Below are 17951 nucleotides of genomic sequence, written 5' to 3'. Positions count from 1 at the left end.
CTCCCCTACCTTGTTTTTTTCTGTATGTATATACATTCTTGTATATATTGTTAGATATTGTTAGTAAACACAATAAATAAACTAAGTGATAGTGAAAATGGTGTTAAAAAAGTTTATTGTCTTTATAACACATTGGATAAATTTTACAGGAATTATGGATTTAATTTGTTTTGATAGTGTAAGGCAATATATTGACTTGTGACTACATTGTAACTCTTCCATTCAGCCAAGATTTGAAACATGTATCTTAAATTGTTTGCTACTGATTTAACTGATTGATAGAATTATTGAACTGAACAAAAGGTAAATTATTCAATTATAGTATATCCAGTGTCCAATTTCTGCAGCCCTGGTGCTAATTTTATGTTTAATAAAGATGTCTCAGAGTCTGTTGCTTATCATTTCCTGAGCTCGTGTGAGGCGTTCCAGACGCTGCTTTAGTTCAGCTCTCCTGTGTCCTCGCTCTGAGTCTTCACTCAGCAGTTTGACCACATCTGCCCCATTCCTCAATTCTAGCATTTGATGCTGCAGTGTCTTAGCAACATCCTTCAACATGAAGAGAATGATCAGCATAGGCACATAGTCTGTGAGGCGCTGATAGACGATCTATATGGAGACAGAACATGAATAACTATAACATTCACTTAGATAATAAAGACATTTAATCTACCTTTTTGGGTTGGTTGCCCTCTACAGTGATCCTGTGGTGAACCACTGCATTGACAATGTGTGGTTTGGGTCCACATACAGACTCAAAATAGTTATGTTAAAGAGGGAACAGCCATTTGTATTGGTGTCCGAAACCATAGTGGACGAGTGCTGAGTACACTCATTTAATCCCACAATGCACTGCAATAACGAGTGTACTACTGAAGTACACTCAACAGCTAGAAGTTACCCATAGTGCACTGTGAGAGTCACGCCATGCACCAAATTAATTCCTGCTTCTGACCAGAAGATGGCACCTGCAGCTGAATCGTCCATCCATCCACCTACCAATGTGGCTATTACTAAAAAGCAAGCACAAACTATGCAAAAGTGACAGCCATTCCTGTGCACTCAGTGTCCGAATTCATTCACTCATTTTTATTCACTCCTTCAAGTGGACTATATTTGTGGACTAATATAGGGAATAATGAATGAGGGTAAAGTGGGCGATTTTCGAACACAGCAAGAGATTCCCTTTCAAGGGAACTTGCACTGCGTTGTAAGTTTACGACACTATGGGAACGCTCTGCGTGATTGTGTCTTGAAGCACGTGAAATGGTGTGATGGAATGTCACAGGCAGGTGACGTCATGACCAGGAAGGTATAAATCACACCCAGACCAAACAATAGACTCGTAGACTGAAATGTAGGCGAGAGTAGGTGGCTGCACTGAGGAAAGGAGTGTAAAAAGTGCAGGCAAGACGGACAGTTTTCTCTTCTCAGACACCTACGAGATCAAAGTGTTTTTGTTTAAACCAATGAGCATTAAGCTGTGTTGTCAGCAAGTCGTTTCCCATCATGATCAAAAGATCAGCACAGTCAGTGGAGAGCAACTGCACCTGACTGCAGAATCCGACTTGGCAGCCTCGTTGTCGCGAGAGGTTTTTAATACACATCAGCATGACATCAGAGCAAGTCAGACCACACTCGGACACATTTCTAACTTGATCACCGGTGATCGCACAGATTTTGCTCATGTCAAACAAGCCAAATGTTCTGCAAGCATTCTGTGTGACTCTTTCTTAGTTGGTGTTGTTTGTCATTATATTATATCATATATATTAATGTTGTCTACCGATTAAAATATTAACTAATTAAAGGGTTAGTTCACCCAAAAATGAAAATTCTGTCATTAATTACTCACCCTCATGCCGTTCCACACCTGTAAGACCTTCCTTCATCTTCGGAACACAAATTAAGATATTTTAGTTGAAATCCGATGGCTCCGTGAGGCCTCCATAGGGAGCAATGACATTTCCTCTCTCAAGATCCACTAATGTACTAAAAACATATTTAAATCAGTTCATGTGAGTACAGTGGTTCAATATTAATATTATAAAGCCACGAGAACATTTTTGGAGTGCCAAAAAAAAACAAAATAATGACTTATTTAGTGATGGCCGATTTCAAAACACTGCTTCAGGAAGCTTTGGAGCACAAATGAATCGGTGTATCGAATCTGCTGTTCGGAGCGCCAAAGTCACGTGATTTCAGCCGTTGGCAGTTTGACACGCGATCTGAATCATGATTCGATACACTGATTCATAACGCTCTGAATCTTCCTGAAGCAGTGTTTTGAAATCGGCCATCACTAAATAAGTTATTTTGTTTTTTTTGGCACACCAAAAATATTCTCATCGCTTTATAATATTAATATTGAACCACTGTACTCACATGAACTGATTTAAATATGTTTTTAGTACCTTTATGGATCTTGAAAGAGGAAGTGTCCATTGCTCCCTATGAAGGCCTCACTGAGCCATTGGATTTCAACTAAAATATCTTAATTTGTGTTCTGAAGATTAACGAAGGTTTGTGTGTTTCTGGTCACCCAGAAAGGGGTACACAGCTGCTAATCAGAGAATGAGCAAGTGGGTAGTCGAGGCTATCTTTCTTGCATACGAGTTGGCCGGACAGCCTTCACCTTTGACTGTCCCGACCCATTCAACTTGAAGTATTATGACTTTTAAAACCCATAAACTTAGATTCTTTTAAAATATTGATTTATAAAGAAAATTATTGAAAATTAAGAATTTTTGTTTAGGCAAGTCCACTGGTAGTGTACATAGGAATTTACTTCAAATCTTCTTTACTCTTTCCCCGCCACTGACTGAATTTTCCAGCTATCCATATTTTCACTGTTATGCGGTAGGGGGCGCTATTATGCATCTTCTAGTACAGAATCTCTGCATCAAATCACAGGTTTAGAAAAAGTCGAAACAATTGATAGAAGATTGCGTGCACAAATGTAAAACAACACGATCACCAAACATTAAACAGCATATAAATGAAAACTGCCTAACGTTAATGAATGAAATGTGACTCAGATGCCAAAAGCTCGTCAGTTTTTACTTTCAGTTTCTGTAGTGAATCATTGACTTGTGTTTGAGACTTTTTCACTGACAAAATGTCACACAAAGTTTGCACATTGCTTGTGTGATCCACTGGCTCGCCTTCATGATTGCAAAAGTGGCATTTTTCTTTATCAACAAAATGATGGACAATGATTCACATTTTGTGCATGTTTTTTCTCATGATAATAAAATTAAGTAAATTATTAAAGCTGCAGTCCACGATTTTTGGCCCTCTAGCGGTTAATAAACAGAACTGCACGCATCTTGCGGAAGAACATTCTAGCCTGAGCTACTTTTCTCTGTGTATGTCTATGGTGACTCATGCAGTTACTATGATACTCTGCGGCGGGTCCTACCAGTCCGGTCTGAAATAGTCTGAATATAAACACTTATTATAAGTGTACCATAATGATTCAGGGTAAGACAAAAACACGGTTTGGAAAATGGATTCATGCTGTACATTCTCATTATATAATTTTTGAACACAAAAAAAGTTGCGGACAGCAGCTTTAAATAAGTAAATAAACAAGTAGGTAAATAAACAAGCAAAATTAAACTTGTTTGCTTAAAATTTCTGTGAATAATTTACTGATGCAAGTACAACCCAGAGCCATAGAGAGACAGAGTTGCGACAACGGAAGTTCAAAACGCTTAATCGTCACGTGATTCGTGTAGCCTTCAGATAGTTCCAGGAAGTGCTTCGGCGGCAATTCAAAATGATAGGGTTTGAGAGACAGAACCGTGATTTTTGGTAATTTATAGTCAATAAATGCATCGGTTTACAATATTTATATAATACACCGACATGTGAATGTAGTATGCAGAGGTGTAAAAAGTACTCAAAAATGTTACTCAAGTGAAAGTACAAGTACTGAGTGAAAATTTTACTCAATTAAAAGTAAAAGTATCTGTCCAGAATCATACTCAAGTAAAAGTAAAAAAGTACTACATTAAAATTGTACTTGAGTATTAAAAAAGTAAAAGTAACAGCAAGAATGAAAACTAGAGATTCTTGTTTAAGCTTTTAATCTCTAAAAACATGAAGTGAATGAACCACATACAAAGTTTTATCCTCCTTTAGAACTGTTTGTGTTTAATTGTATTTAATTATCAAACTATAAGACTACTACCTAATGAACTACCTGAACTCTTGTTATTTAACAATGCCAAGATAAATTAATTTTTTCATTCGAGGGCACCTTTAAGCAGAAGTTGATTTTCAAAATTGTGAGTGTCAAGCCTAGCTCTTTTGGGGCTAAAAATCAATCCTGCAGTGCCTGAAACAGTGTCTGAAACACAGGCCAGATATCCATCCAACTCTTTGCTGGCTTCATGTGTTGTCTGTTTCAAAGAAGCGAAAAAATCTTCATCATCAGAAGAACTGTTGGCCATGGGTGCTCTTGATTCTGTGGCTGATTTTTGACTTCCTCCATTTTCTTCCACTGACTGTTATACAGTGGGTACGGAAAGTATTCAGACCCCCTTAAATATTTCACTCTTTGTTATATTGCAGCCATTTGCTAAAATCATTTAAGTTCATTTTTTTTCCTCATTAATGTACACACAGCACCCCATATTGACAGAAAAACACAGAATTGTTGACATTTTTGCAGATTTATTAAAAAAGAAAAACTGAAATATCGCATGGTCCTAAGTATTCAGACCCTTTGCTCAGTATTTAGTAGAAGCACCCTTTTGATCTAATACAGCCATGAGTCTTTTTAGGAAAGATGCAACAAGTTTTTCACACCTGGATTTGGGGATCTTCTGCCATTCCTTCTTGCAGATCCTCTCCAGTTCTGTCAGGTTGGATGGTAAACGTTGGTGGACAGCCATTTTTAGGTCTCTCCAGAGATGCTCAATTGGGTTTAAGTCAGGGCTCTGGCTGGGCCATTCAAGAACAGTCACAGAGTTGTTGTGAAGCCGCTCCTTCGTTATTTTAGCTGTGTGCTTAGGGTCATTGTCTTGTTGGAAGGTAAACCTTCGGCCCAGTCTGAGGTCCTGAGCACTCTGGAGAAGGTTTTCGTCCAGGATATCCCTGTACTTGGCCGCATTCATCTTTCCCTCGATTGCAACCAGTCGTCCTGTCCCTGCAGCTGAAAAACACCCCCACAGCATGATGCTGCCACCACCATGCTTCACTGTTGGGACTGTATTGGACAGGTGATGAGCAGTGCCTGGTTTTCTCCACACATACCGCTTAGAATTAAGGCCAAAAAGTTGGTCTCATCAGACCAGAGAATCTTATTTCTCACCATCTTGGCAAACTCCATGCGGGCTTTCATGTGTCTTGCACTGAGGAGAGGCTTCCGTCGGGCCACTCTGCCATAAAGCCCCGACTGGTGGAGGGCTGCAGTGATGGTTGACTTTCTACAACTTTCTCCCATCTCCCGACTGCATCTCTGGAGCTCAGCCACAGTGATCTTTGGGTTCTTCTTTACCTCTCTCACCAAGGCTCTTCTCCCCCGATAGCTCAGTTTGGCCGGACGGCCAGCTCTAGGAAGGGTTCTGGTCGTCCCAAACATCTTCTATTTAAGGATTATGGAGGCCGCTGTGCTCTTAGGAACCTTAAGTGCAGCAGAAATGTTTTTGTAACCTTGGCCAGATCTGTGCCTTGCCACAATTCTGTCTCTGAGCTCTTCAGGCAGTTCCTTTGACCTCATGATTCTCATTTGCTCTGACATGCACTGTGAGCTGTAAGGTCTTATATAGACAGGTGTGTGGCTTTCCTAATCAAGTCCAATCAGTATAATCAAACACAGCTGGACTCAAATGAAGGTGTAGAACCATCTCAAGCATGATCAGAAGAAATGGACAGCACCTGAGTTAAATATATGAGTGTCACAGCAAAGGGTCTGAATACTTAGGACCATGTGATATTTTGTTTTTTCTTTTTTAATAAATCTGCAAAAATGTCAACAATTCTGTGTTTTTCTGTCAATATGGGGTGCTGTGTGTACATTAATGAGGAAAAAAATGAACTTAAATGATTTTAGCAAATGGCTGCAATATAACAAAGAGTGAAAAATTTAAGGGGGTCTGAATACTTTCCGTACCCACTGTAATTTCCAGGTCAACAAAGAGCTTAGAACCCAAGAGGCGACACTCTGATACTTTTTAGGCAACAGTCACTAGATGGCGCTCCGGTAGCGCGGCTACTATTATGGGGTGAAAATATTAACTGGACCATTGAATCCTTCACATCTTATGCACCCAAAATCGCTGAATTTCACTGCCAAATCAGAAGCACAGTAGAACAGTTTTTTAAATTGTCACCAGTAAATTGTATGGCTCCTACAGTAAATGTTGTATTGTCTTATATACGTTTTATTTTACCAGTTGTGGAATCCAACCATTCATCCATCTGAGGTAACGTAGTTAGCCTACTTTATTGAGCATTTTCATTTTATGAAACTTTACACATTTTTTAATAGTAAATTAATAATTAATTAATTTAAGATCATCATGTTTGCAGCGAACAATATATTTCAGACCTAGTGGAGTAATAATAATAATATCTAGATCTGAACTGAAATAAGCTATATTGTACGTTTTAATGGATCACGCTACAAACATAATGATCTTAGGTTCTGCTGTGTCCATTATCGCATAATTCCCACTTTTGGACACTTTTGCTTCAATGGACATTAGACAACACTGCAAAATCAAGCTGTTATATTCATATATTTATTGTCCAACATTCCCAATTTTTCTGATGCATGTCATAATTTCAATTTCATATGTCGGTATTAATTCAGTGTTTATAAGTCTAATACTAATACTAGATCTTTTAAACTGACTGAGAGCAAAAAGTTTTTGTGAAAAAGGTTTTATTTATTTATTTATTTATTTTTAAACAAAGCAGCTGATATTGCCATAGAAACTACTGGACTGCCAAGTCGCCTTCACCCCAAAATGGCAGAAATACAAGGCTGCTGCTGGTGCAGGTGTTGCAATGGAACATTCTGTTGAGTGTTACTTCTTGTTAGTGTATATTTTTTGAGGTCAAGGTGCTGGGCATTGTGGTAATTGATGCAACATGACGTCACTTCCAAAGGACCAATGAACATGTCTGACCAATTTCATGGAATGTGAAAATGAATCTCATTGAATAAATAACCATTAAATTAAACTGGTCATCAGCGCAATTCAATTGGTTTGGTAATAGCAAAAGAAAATAGAATGAAGTGATCTCCAAAAAATAAGTACTTTTTGACTGTAAATAAAATTGTAAGGAGTAAAAAGTACTCTTTTTTCTCAAAAAAATGTAATCAAGTAAAAGTAAAAGTATTGATTTTTAAATGTACTCAAGTAAAGTAAAAATCCCCAAAAATAATACTTAAGTACAGTAATCAAGTAAAATTACTCAAGTACTTTACACCTCTGGTAGTATGTGTATGTAGTTACAGCAATGTTGTTTTTAAAAGATAAAAACCTGCTAATATATGAGGATTAGTGTTTTCAACCAGCGTTGCCTGCCTTGTTAACATATTTCTGGCTAACATTACCTTGTTTAAAGATCGCGTTGCAGTTGTTTTTAAGTATTTTTATGTTTTTAAACTTGTATGTTAGTTAAGGGCAATCATGTCATGTTCACTATGGTTTTACAGGGACAGGAGACATGCAGGTGACAGGTGATTGTCTTAAAAAACCCATTGCAAATAAGTGAAATGTAAAATTTAATGAAGTGAAATTTAATTAATCTTAATGTTTACAATTCTTATGCACCCCATTCACTTATTACTATATACATTCATACACAATATATTCAATTCTAAAATACACACATTGACTTTTGCACTGATTTAATACAATGGATTTATACATTTATAATAAACTACATGTCAAGCATTTCGTCTGTCCTTTCCTACATGTTCTTGTAGTCTCCGCTATGGTTTGCAGTGCTGCATGAGGATGATCCAGTCACTCAGAGAAAGCAATATGAATGCATGGTTTCCCCACTGACACGGAAAGGAGAAAGTTATGTTCTAGTCAACAGGAGCAATCTAAATAGAACTAAAGATTGTGCGCCAAGTTGTGTGTTAATCATATACAGCCAGGTGTATCTGCCTTTTTTTCACAAAAACCAACACTGGGAACTTTTATGTTTATTAAAAATAAGGAGCAAGGAAAAGCTTGCAAAATCCAAGGAGCAGAGACTGGCGGTGACAGCATCATTGCATGGAGTCTTCAGGATCTGAATCCCCTTTGTGCTTGTATTGAAAGCAAGATAAAAGGAAACAAAATGGGAGAAATTAAATACAGTAGTAGTATATAATATACAGTTTTGGTATTTAGTATGATTTCCCATTTAGCCTAGTGTGTGTGTGTGTGTGTGTGTGTGTGTGTATATATATATATATATATATATATATATATATATATATATATATTTGCTGCTTTTAAGCATTGTTTTTTTAATCTCACTTATAAACTTCCCTCTCCCCATCAATCCAAAAATCAGCCTTGCTGACACATAATAGACAGTCAACAGAATCACAATACATTCTTGAATATAAATTCTAAAATAAGGATTTTTTTCTTTATTCCCAGGTGAAAAAAATATTATAGTAATTTATAGTAAATACCATAGTGTTTTTGAACCATACTATAGTAAAGTACTTGAATTAATTTGTTGTGGTAATTCTATAGTTGCTGTGATAATAAAACAACTATAGTAATATAAACAAATTACGTTACCCAATAATGTACTAAGTTTTCTACAACTTTAGGGTATATTATACTACAATATACACTACAGTATACTGTAGTAAAAAACTAAAGTATACTACAGTGTTTATTACAGTTTATCAGTTCACTATATTGCAGACTTGGGTAAAGTTGGTTTTATATTCGCACATTCGAACTTCTGATAAATTCAGACTTTCCAATAAATGTGCAATAAATTAATGTTTGCGAATTTTAAGCAGCGACATGATATTGACAACCAACGATTGTCAACTTCAACATTTTTCACAGTCGATCAAAATAGGCAAGTATTGTTTTAATGGCATATTTACTTGTGAATGTCCACCGAATGTCCAATGTAGTGTGATTAACAAGGCTATTGAATACGGATGTCCGAATGTGCGAATATAAAACCAACTTTACCCAAGTATATTGCAGTATGCTGTAGCATTCATTAACAACGTGTTGTAAATACTATAATATAGTATACTACAATTTACTATAGTATGGTTCAAAAACACAATACTATTTACTATAGTATTTTTTCACCTGGGTTGTACATTTAATAAGGAATAAGGATATTCTCATTTTACCACTTTCACCCACCACAAGCCCCAAAGTTATATTTAACCCCGTTTAGAATCCCTTTTCTCTAATTACACAACGATGAATAAATTGTTTTAATCTATTATCTAATCTACTATCTGATAACATCCCCTGGAACTATTTATTTAGTGAGCAATATCAGCTAGCATGCTTTAATACACAAGTTAATTTGATTCAGATGTCCTGATGATATAAAATCTTATAATTTAAACGGCTTACCTTTTAAAAGTGCATCACAAACGGTCTGTTCTGCTGTAACTCTACGGCGCGGCTGCTACTTCCGGGAACTATTGAGAGGCTCCACGAGCCGCCATTGCTGTAAAAAACCGTTCCATTGGAGTCTATGGAGTTGTCGCAACTCTCTCTCTATATGGCTCTGGTACAACCTAACTCGAGAGTTAAATGTTGCCCATGTATGTACACAATACATTTGTGGCGACCAGGGCGCGAGGCCGGTGACGCGGGAGTTAACGAGCTTCACCTGGGAGGTGCACCGGCCTTGAGTCTCTCACGGAGGAGCTCCGGGAGCATAAAAGGAGGAGCGACGACAGTGAAGGACGAGAGAGGACCAGGCCTGGATATTATTTTATGTTTTATTATGTTTGTGTGGCCGGCAGACGTCCGCGAGGGTCTGCCGGCATTACTTTCGTTTTGTATTTGTTTATTTTATATTAAAGTTTTGTTGAATGTTCGCCGGTTCCCGCCTCCTTCTTCCTGTACATACGAACTGTGAACTGTGTTAAATTCTTCATGGAACATAATGGAAAGAAAGAACTTTTGTTTAGAAACTTACTATAATTTACTACTAAGTAAGTCATTCTTAGTTGATTCCCCTGAAATGTGAAAACACTGACTCTCTGAAAGTATGAAAACATAACTCTGATTGTTTGAGCAGCCCAACCAGCCCAATATACAGTAACACTGAAACAATAATTTTGGGACGGGACTATCATGTGGCCGACCAATGCCAGATGGGTTGACTCTTTGCAGTTTTGTTCAGTGACACTATTGGCATGGAAAGTACATAATTCACCTTTAAAGCCCTTTTAAATATAACAGTGTATACACAACATTAACCGTTTACCACATTTTTACGGTGTGCAAATGAATAACTATACATTTACTATCACTTTCAATAAATAGATACATTTCATAGTATGAGTTGCAACCCACCTCATAATAGAGAACAAGTTTGTCTGGTACTAGATTTCTTGTATCCAATAATCCACAGCCTTTAGAATTAAAAGCGTCATCATCATCATAGAAGCTCCCATCACTAGAGTCCATCCCAGTCTTCTGAGGGATGTCAGAGACATCGAGTTTCTGTTGTAATACCTTGTCCTGAGTGAAGACCAGTTGTTCCATATCAATGAACTGCTTGATTCTTTTCTCCACTTTGGCCTCTTGTTTTGACTGAATGTCATTAATCATTTTCTGAGGAGAGCAATGTACACAGCATATAAAAAAACAACAACTACTACTATTACTACTACTACTACTACTACTAAATAATAATAATAATAATAATAATAATAATTTGTACTTACAGATACAATGCATCTCAGTTGAGGGTACTGGTCAAAAGATAAATAACATATCTCTCTGAACACTTTCTGAATAATCTCTGAAAATAAAATATTAGTTTATGACAAGAAGGAAAATTATTTAAAACAAAAATGATAAAACTTAATCTTAAAGGGTTAGTTCACCCCAAAATGAAAATTTTGTCATATTCACCCTCATGTTGTTCCAAACCCGTAAGACCTTTGTTCATCTTCGGAACACAATTTAAGGTATATTTGATAAAATCTGTGAGCTTTATGGCCTAATACTTACGATACTTTTTGTGTGCGAAAACCAAACAAAAATAATGACTTCATTCAACAATTTCTTCTCTTCCATGTCTGTCTCCTACACTATTGACATAGTAAACACAGTGCATTATTGTGTGTGCTGCTGATGCAGGAGCTGGCCAATAATGAGCCAACGTTCTGACGTAGACCACGGAAGCGCTGCACTGTGTTTACTATGTCAACAGCGTAGGAGACAGACACGGAATAAAAGAAATTGTTCAATAAAGTAGTTATTTTTGTAGTTATTTGCACACAAAATTATTCTCATCACTTAGTAATATTAAGGTTAAACCCCTTTAGCCACATGGACTATTTTAACAGTGTCTTTACTACCTTTATAGACCTTGAAAGTGGTAATAACGTTGCAGTCTATTGAAAGCTCTCCGTTTTCATCAAAAATATCTTAATTTGTGTTACGAAGATGAATGAAGGTCTTACGGGTTTGGAACAACATGAGGGTGAGTAATTAATGACAGAATTAAAATTTTGGGTGAACTATCCCTTTAAGATTGTTAATAATGTTAAGATTGTTTTATGATTTAAGATTGATTATGTTTTTGATGATTGTTTATCAAAGTTCTGAACCTTCTACCTACTTTGAAGTGCAATGAAAAAAAACATTTATTGCTAATAATGGCTGACTATAATGTATATTTAAAATATACACACTAACCTCGTACATGCTTCAGTGTTTTCATCGCTGGCTCTTGAAGGGCTGCCACATGGTCTTTGATGACACATTCAAATTCACAGTAATCACTGAATGCAAGCAATTCTCTGCCACGATGCATCTCATTATACTTACCTATCATTTCATTCACTCTTGCTGTGACTACATTTGTGATAACAAAAAGAGAAGGTCCGGTTAAGGGATTTTGGTACAGTCCTGCAAAAGTCACATGGTTTTAACATCTTGACTCACATGATATTTCAGTGCCTCTTAGGTACATGTCCCATTTCTTGAACTCAGGACGTAGAAGTGCATGAATGTTTTTCTCTTTTGAATGTCCTGTTCTACTCAGTTCATTTATTTGATTGCTGAAGTCCATTATTATCTATATAGGAAGAAGAATCAATTAGAGAAAAATGGCAGAATTATTTATTGGATACATATGGATATATATGTGCTTCATTCTTAAAGCTTTTACCTCACTGAGAAAAGGTCCCATCAGCTCTTCTTCAAGAGGTGGACCCTTTTCATATTTTTTAAGCTCCCTTTGCACACTGAGTAGTTTAGTCTGAATCTGTTCAGTCAAGTAGGGTAGTGATATCTGTGGCCATAAAAAAATAATTGTAAATTAGTTGGCCAATTTAAAGTATTATTTAACCCTTCAATTGAACTAATTAACTGTGAGAACTTATGACACACTAAAAATAAAAAAAATCTTTGTCCTTATGGAGTTAAACCAAGAAAAGTATAATCTTTTTTTTTTTTTTTTTTTTTTTTTTTTGCTTGCCTTAATATGGTCAGCCAGTTCTTTAGTCAGGTTGTCAGCCAGGCATTGCGTAGATGCTTTACCGTCAGTTAGGAGAGAGCTGTCAAAAATAAATCAATAAATAAAATTATATATATGGCATAGTCAGGCTATGTTTGATTTGGCTTAGTAATTGCCCATATGGTTTATGTTGCCCTCACGCTACACATAAAAGCAAAGCTAGCATGAGATTATGTGTTGTGTTCATGAGTGAATTGTATTGTGACTACTATTTTGAAAAGGAAGTCTGACCTGTTGTGTAATGACATAATGTGTGTGACAAGGGAAATGATGAGTAAACAAGATGGATGAAGTTCGTTACTCCTGTCTCGTGTGTTGCTTTGCTTAATAACTCCTGACAGATAACACAAATTAGCGATGAGGATTAGCCATTATTGTTGGTCACGAAGATGGCTTCTGCTAACGTGCCTCTCCCGTGTTATCGAAGCTACAGGGGATTCCTGGCCAGATAAAAGACAGAAAGCTGTATAGCTTTACTAACTTGGCATACAGGAACAACAAATTTTCTACTCAGTGCCTAACAAAGTTACAACGTATAAGGATGCAGAGGATGCATTAAAAGCCTACTTTGTCCACGGCTTCCATAAACGCTGTCTGGTGCCTCACAAAACAGATTTACAGAATGATTTGCTTTGTTGCAAAGAGCTTGTTGTTTCATGTGAGCTCCGGTACTGACAAATTGATTCAAGGTCATTTAATAGAAAATGTGCTTAGCCCACGAATATTGTGAGAGACTTTTACTAGAAACTAATCCTACACCGGACAGAGCTGTTTCGATAACATGTCTGATCGAATCTGCTGCTGATCAGGCTAAATCCATTTCAAATTCCAGACAAGTTACCACCCCATACAAGCACACTGAAATGCAGAACAATGGGCAAAATGTCACATGCACATCTTAAATCTTTCGTTGTGCATTGGAGCCACATTTAGCTACTAACTTCTCGGCTGCAACTGCATCATGAAGGAAGCGTAAAAAGTTTGGACATAACGCTAAAGTATTTGATTGCACTGCGTGTTTGTGTGAATATGAGGCAAGACGGACATTGTGACAATATTTTCGTGTGTATTTGACCGTAAGCGAAACAAGCCATGAAAAAGAGCCTAAATTCAGACCAACTTTTCTTATGATTCACATTTTTATTTTATTTTTATTTTTTATTTTATTGTTTGAAGGAGTTTTTAGACGGCACCCCTGCTCTCGCCAGACGGCACTCTGGTTGGGAAACGCTGGTGTAGATGACAGCTCTCTCGCAGTAGCGCTATAGTCTCAAGTCAAACCACTCAAAGTAAAGCTATATATTACAAGATTTTATCTCTTTCCATGATTTTATCATTGGTTTAAGTAATTACAGATACTTTTGTTACATTTTTTTTAATCTAATTTTTGAGAATAATTAAATTGTGGTGCTTTTATTAGTTGAAAAAACATATTCTTCACTACATTTATTTTTCTCTGGCAGTTTATGTGCCATAAAAGCTGATGACCTCTTCATAGACCCTGAATCGAGTGGCCATCCAGAAACTCTCCCCAGGGAAGCATCTGTCATAAGCGTTTTGCGATGACAAGGCACCCCCAGCATAGACCACTGGGACAAGAACCAAGGCTTCTTCCACATCACTAGGGCACGAAGGCATCTTCACGTAACCCTGATGATGCAAAATGGGTTGCCCCTGGAGAAAATCTACTTGGACTTTAGCCACCACTGCAATGGCATCATGTACAGAAGGCCAAAAGGAATTATGTTGAATGCAGCTCCCATGAGCCCCATCAGTCTCTGAAACTGTTTCACATTGACAGCGTGGTTTAGCCTGGCCTTGCCTACAGCTGAGAGAATCACCTTGATATGAAGAGGAGACAGATATATGTGCATTATAGTCGAGTCCCAAACTACTCCTAGATAGGTGGTCCTCTGTAATGGAGAAAGCACACTCATCATGGAGATCACTCTTAACCCCAAGCACCTTATGTGGGCGAGGACGACGTCTCAATGCCAAACCGCCATTTCCTCGAACTGAGCAAGAATCAGCCAGTCATCGATATAATTGAGTACACAAATGCCCTGGAGTCACATCAGAGTCAGAGTTGCATCCATTTGTGAAGGTACGAGGTGACAAGGCTTAGCCGAATGGAAGAACCCGATACTGGTAAGCTTCATCCCCAAAGCAAACCTGAGGGTCTTCCTATTCTGAGGAGGGGTGGATATGTGGAAGTAAGCATCGTTTAGATCTATTGTGGAAAAACCAGTCCTCAGAACTGATTTGAGTTAGGATAAGCTTCAGTGTTAACATCTTGAACCTGTACGTCCTCAGAGTATGGATCAGATGATGCAGATCTAAAATGGGATTGCAACCCCACAATCTTCTTTGGAACTATGAAGTACCAGCTGTAAAACCCAAAGTTTCTCTTGGGAAGAAGAACACGTTCTATGGCCTCTTTAGCCAAAAAAGACTGCATTTCCTGCTTGGGACTGACCACCATGGACAGTACCCCGATGAAGCGAGGTGGACGAAAACCAAACTGAATTCTGCAGGACCCATTAAAGACCTCCTGTGGTGAAAATCACGTTTTAAATGTTGTTTATATGCCTATGTAATGTTTTTAATATTCTTTAAGACAAACCATGTGCAAATTCATAAGTCAGCACCATTGCTGAGTATTTTAAGTTTGAAACTGCAGTAAACCAAAGAGTCTAAAACCTGTGGTTTGAAATCGTGGGTGTTTGTGACGTCACAGACTACCTTGTAACCAATCACAACAACGTGCCAGCAGGCTTTAGCATATCATTACCTATGACTGCTCTGAAGCAGGAAAGTCTCGAGAGAAGCCAGGCTATCCCGGTATATATTCTGTTGATATGAAAAATTGTGTAGATTTATCAATATAGCAGTCTATTATGTTGTTATGATGAACTATATGCCTTTCTCTGACGTTCTGAGTTGTTCAAAGGATTTGTAGAGATACTGATTGTTAGAAGGCTGTCTGACACTGTCTGAGATGAAGAACAGGAATGGTGTGTGTAACATTAGCAACACATTATTAGCTGTTTGATAACGTAGTCAAGCAAAAGGCTAATCATATTAATTCATTAATTAATGACAGAACCGTCGCAAGGGCTGTGCCAAGTGTGCGAGCGCATAGGGGCTCACGCCAAAGTAAAGTGACAGCTGACTTGAAGTAAAGCCAATAAAGTTCATGATTTTGTCTTTCGAAATATTTTAATACTATAAACATAGCTAAAACAATATTGCTCTGAGCATGTGCGTGTGACCGTGATTCATGTGCATATGTCAGTCAGTGTGGCATCTCACGTCAAGTTCTGAGAGAGCTATTATAAATTCTGATTTTGGCCGCCTCTAATATGGATCAAACCACAGATATTAGTCTACCTGATAACTTCAAGTAAATCCGCTGGAAATCCGCGCTCATTCAAGGATGTTCATTTATTTCATGAATGGAGAAGGCACGGACGCCTGCAGGATTTCATCTGAATGTTTTTTTTAAATCTGAAAACTCCTAAAAGCAACGAAATTGTCAAACATCCATTTAGCGCATGTTCACAGAGGAAAACGGCTGCTTGTTCTCTCGATACTGTCTGTTTTACTGAGAAATTGCTTCAGGTGATTCAGTGAAAGAGCAGTCTAAACTAATGCAGGTGGATTCAGAGCGTTTTGCAAAGGCGTTTTACCAATTCATAATTTAAAACACAATTTAAGCGTCAGAAATTAAACTGAATATACAAAGCGAAGCAAGCTTTTTCACAACACAAACAACAAATTGCTCTTCACTATAGCAACTCTCCGAGCTGGTGCGAGCGAGTGGAGGCGGGGTTAATTTGCATATTCATTGCGTATTCGATCTGTGTTTATTAAATGAGGTAAGGGTGTAGAGTTACATTCAAGCTATTTTAAGGCATGAAGAATTTTTTTTTTTAAATATGTAATTTTAGTGGTCAAAGATGAGTTATAAGGGATAAAATAATTGACAACAGGGGGACTTTAAGAAACATTTAGCAGAAGTTTACATGCTGCCAGATTCTCTGCCAAAGGAAACAGCCTCTTGAGGCTGACCTCTGGTGCATTTTGAATAGTATGTCCGATACCCTGACTGGCATACGGATGACTGGCAGGGAACAGCCGAATACACTATTCCAATACCCTCCTTGCAGGGGGCAAGCCTCCCAGTGCTGCAACATTCCCAGGTGGACACTGATCAATGAGCTCGATGGAAACAGCTGTGCCCCAAGGCACCAAAGGTGGCGGGGAAAGCAGAATGATTTCCTGAGGGCACCAAGAAGAAGTGGGCACACTTAAAGCCTGAGCCTTCTGGCACCAGGACCTCTTTCCCAAAGCCTTCTTTAAGAGGATAACGGTCCTCAGATCTGGCCTCCCCTGAGAAGACTTCAGTTGAAATTGGCACAGCTCCCGGCATGGCTGCCCTCCCGAGAAGACTTTAGTTGACATCGGCACGGCTCCTCGGCGCGGAAGAATACTTCTGATATTGCCTATTCAGTGAGCTCATACTGGGCTGGGGCTACTCCTTAGATTTACTCCTTACAGTCAGGAGAGGGATAAACTTTTGAAAAGGTGGCAGGCCTATTTCTTTGCCTCCTGAAACCTCTCAACGACAGTGTTTACCTGTCTACCCCTGGCAAAAATACAAATAAAAAATACAAATTTGCTTTCTCCAGACTGTTTTCATCCAATTGGCCTTTCACTGATAAAATGGTGTGTGTGATGACGTCATCCCTAAAAAACACACTGTCACATAAGTTTTGTTGTATCACTAAAAAAATCTGCCCTCTAGTCATTTTACATACATCATTTCATCTATATCACAAATTATATAGTATCTTTCGTATCCTAAATATTTCTAGAATGCAGAGAGTAATGAGACAATTGGAATTTGCCAGTTTACTGCTTACTATTTTCACAAATAATGAGCCTTTTACTAAATTAGGAAATATTAGGAATTCAAAAATCATGGGGAAGAGGGACAGCTTGTCTGACTGGACTGCATGTAACTGCCACAAGACAGCTCATTTGTTCTGTATGCAAAATTTTAGTGTCCATAAAAAGATTAGTATACAGTGAAATATTTAGTCATATAGCAACAATATTTAACATAAGTCTTGAACATTCAGTCAAGCCAGTCGCAGTTTTACGTGGCCTAGAACTGTTACGGATCCCTTGTTTCCCTGGACTCCATATCCCAAGATCCTCCTGTTCTCCTCACCTGCACTCAC

The 17951-nt window shown here is 37.8% G+C and overlaps 1 protein-coding gene and 1 long non-coding RNA gene across 2 annotated transcripts in view; both read right to left on the bottom strand.

Annotated features, from left to right (window-relative positions):
• Nucleotides 1–98: 98 nt before the first annotated feature.
• LOC125249539 (interferon-induced GTP-binding protein Mx-like) overlaps nucleotides 99–17951 on the bottom strand; it is a 31585-nt gene continuing 13732 nt past the window's right edge. Inside the window, exons 7-13 of the mRNA XM_048161848.1 lie at nucleotides 12667–12745; nucleotides 12358–12480; nucleotides 12132–12264; nucleotides 11883–12041; nucleotides 10904–10980; nucleotides 10530–10790; nucleotides 99–606 (exon numbers count right to left, since the gene is read on the bottom strand). Of these exons, the coding sequence (XP_048017805.1) occupies nucleotides 382–606; nucleotides 10530–10790; nucleotides 10904–10980; nucleotides 11883–12041; nucleotides 12132–12264; nucleotides 12358–12480; nucleotides 12667–12745 (1057 nt within the window). The 3' untranslated portion in view covers nucleotides 99–381. The remainder of the gene's footprint in view (nucleotides 607–10529; nucleotides 10791–10903; nucleotides 10981–11882; nucleotides 12042–12131; nucleotides 12265–12357; nucleotides 12481–12666; nucleotides 12746–17951) is intronic.
• On the bottom strand, nucleotides 8169–9748 carry LOC125249432. The gene is made up of 2 exons (XR_007180559.1): nucleotides 9576–9748; nucleotides 8169–8275 (listed from the first exon to the last, which is right to left on the bottom strand). It is a non-coding gene; the product is annotated as an uncharacterized LOC125249432 (long non-coding RNA).

The sequence above is a fragment of the Megalobrama amblycephala genome, linkage group LG16 (genome assembly GCF_018812025.1).
Source record: "Megalobrama amblycephala isolate DHTTF-2021 linkage group LG16, ASM1881202v1, whole genome shotgun sequence".
Lineage (NCBI taxonomy): Eukaryota > Metazoa > Chordata > Actinopteri > Cypriniformes > Xenocyprididae > Megalobrama > Megalobrama amblycephala.
This window is presented reverse-complemented; position numbering and strand designations above follow the sequence as displayed.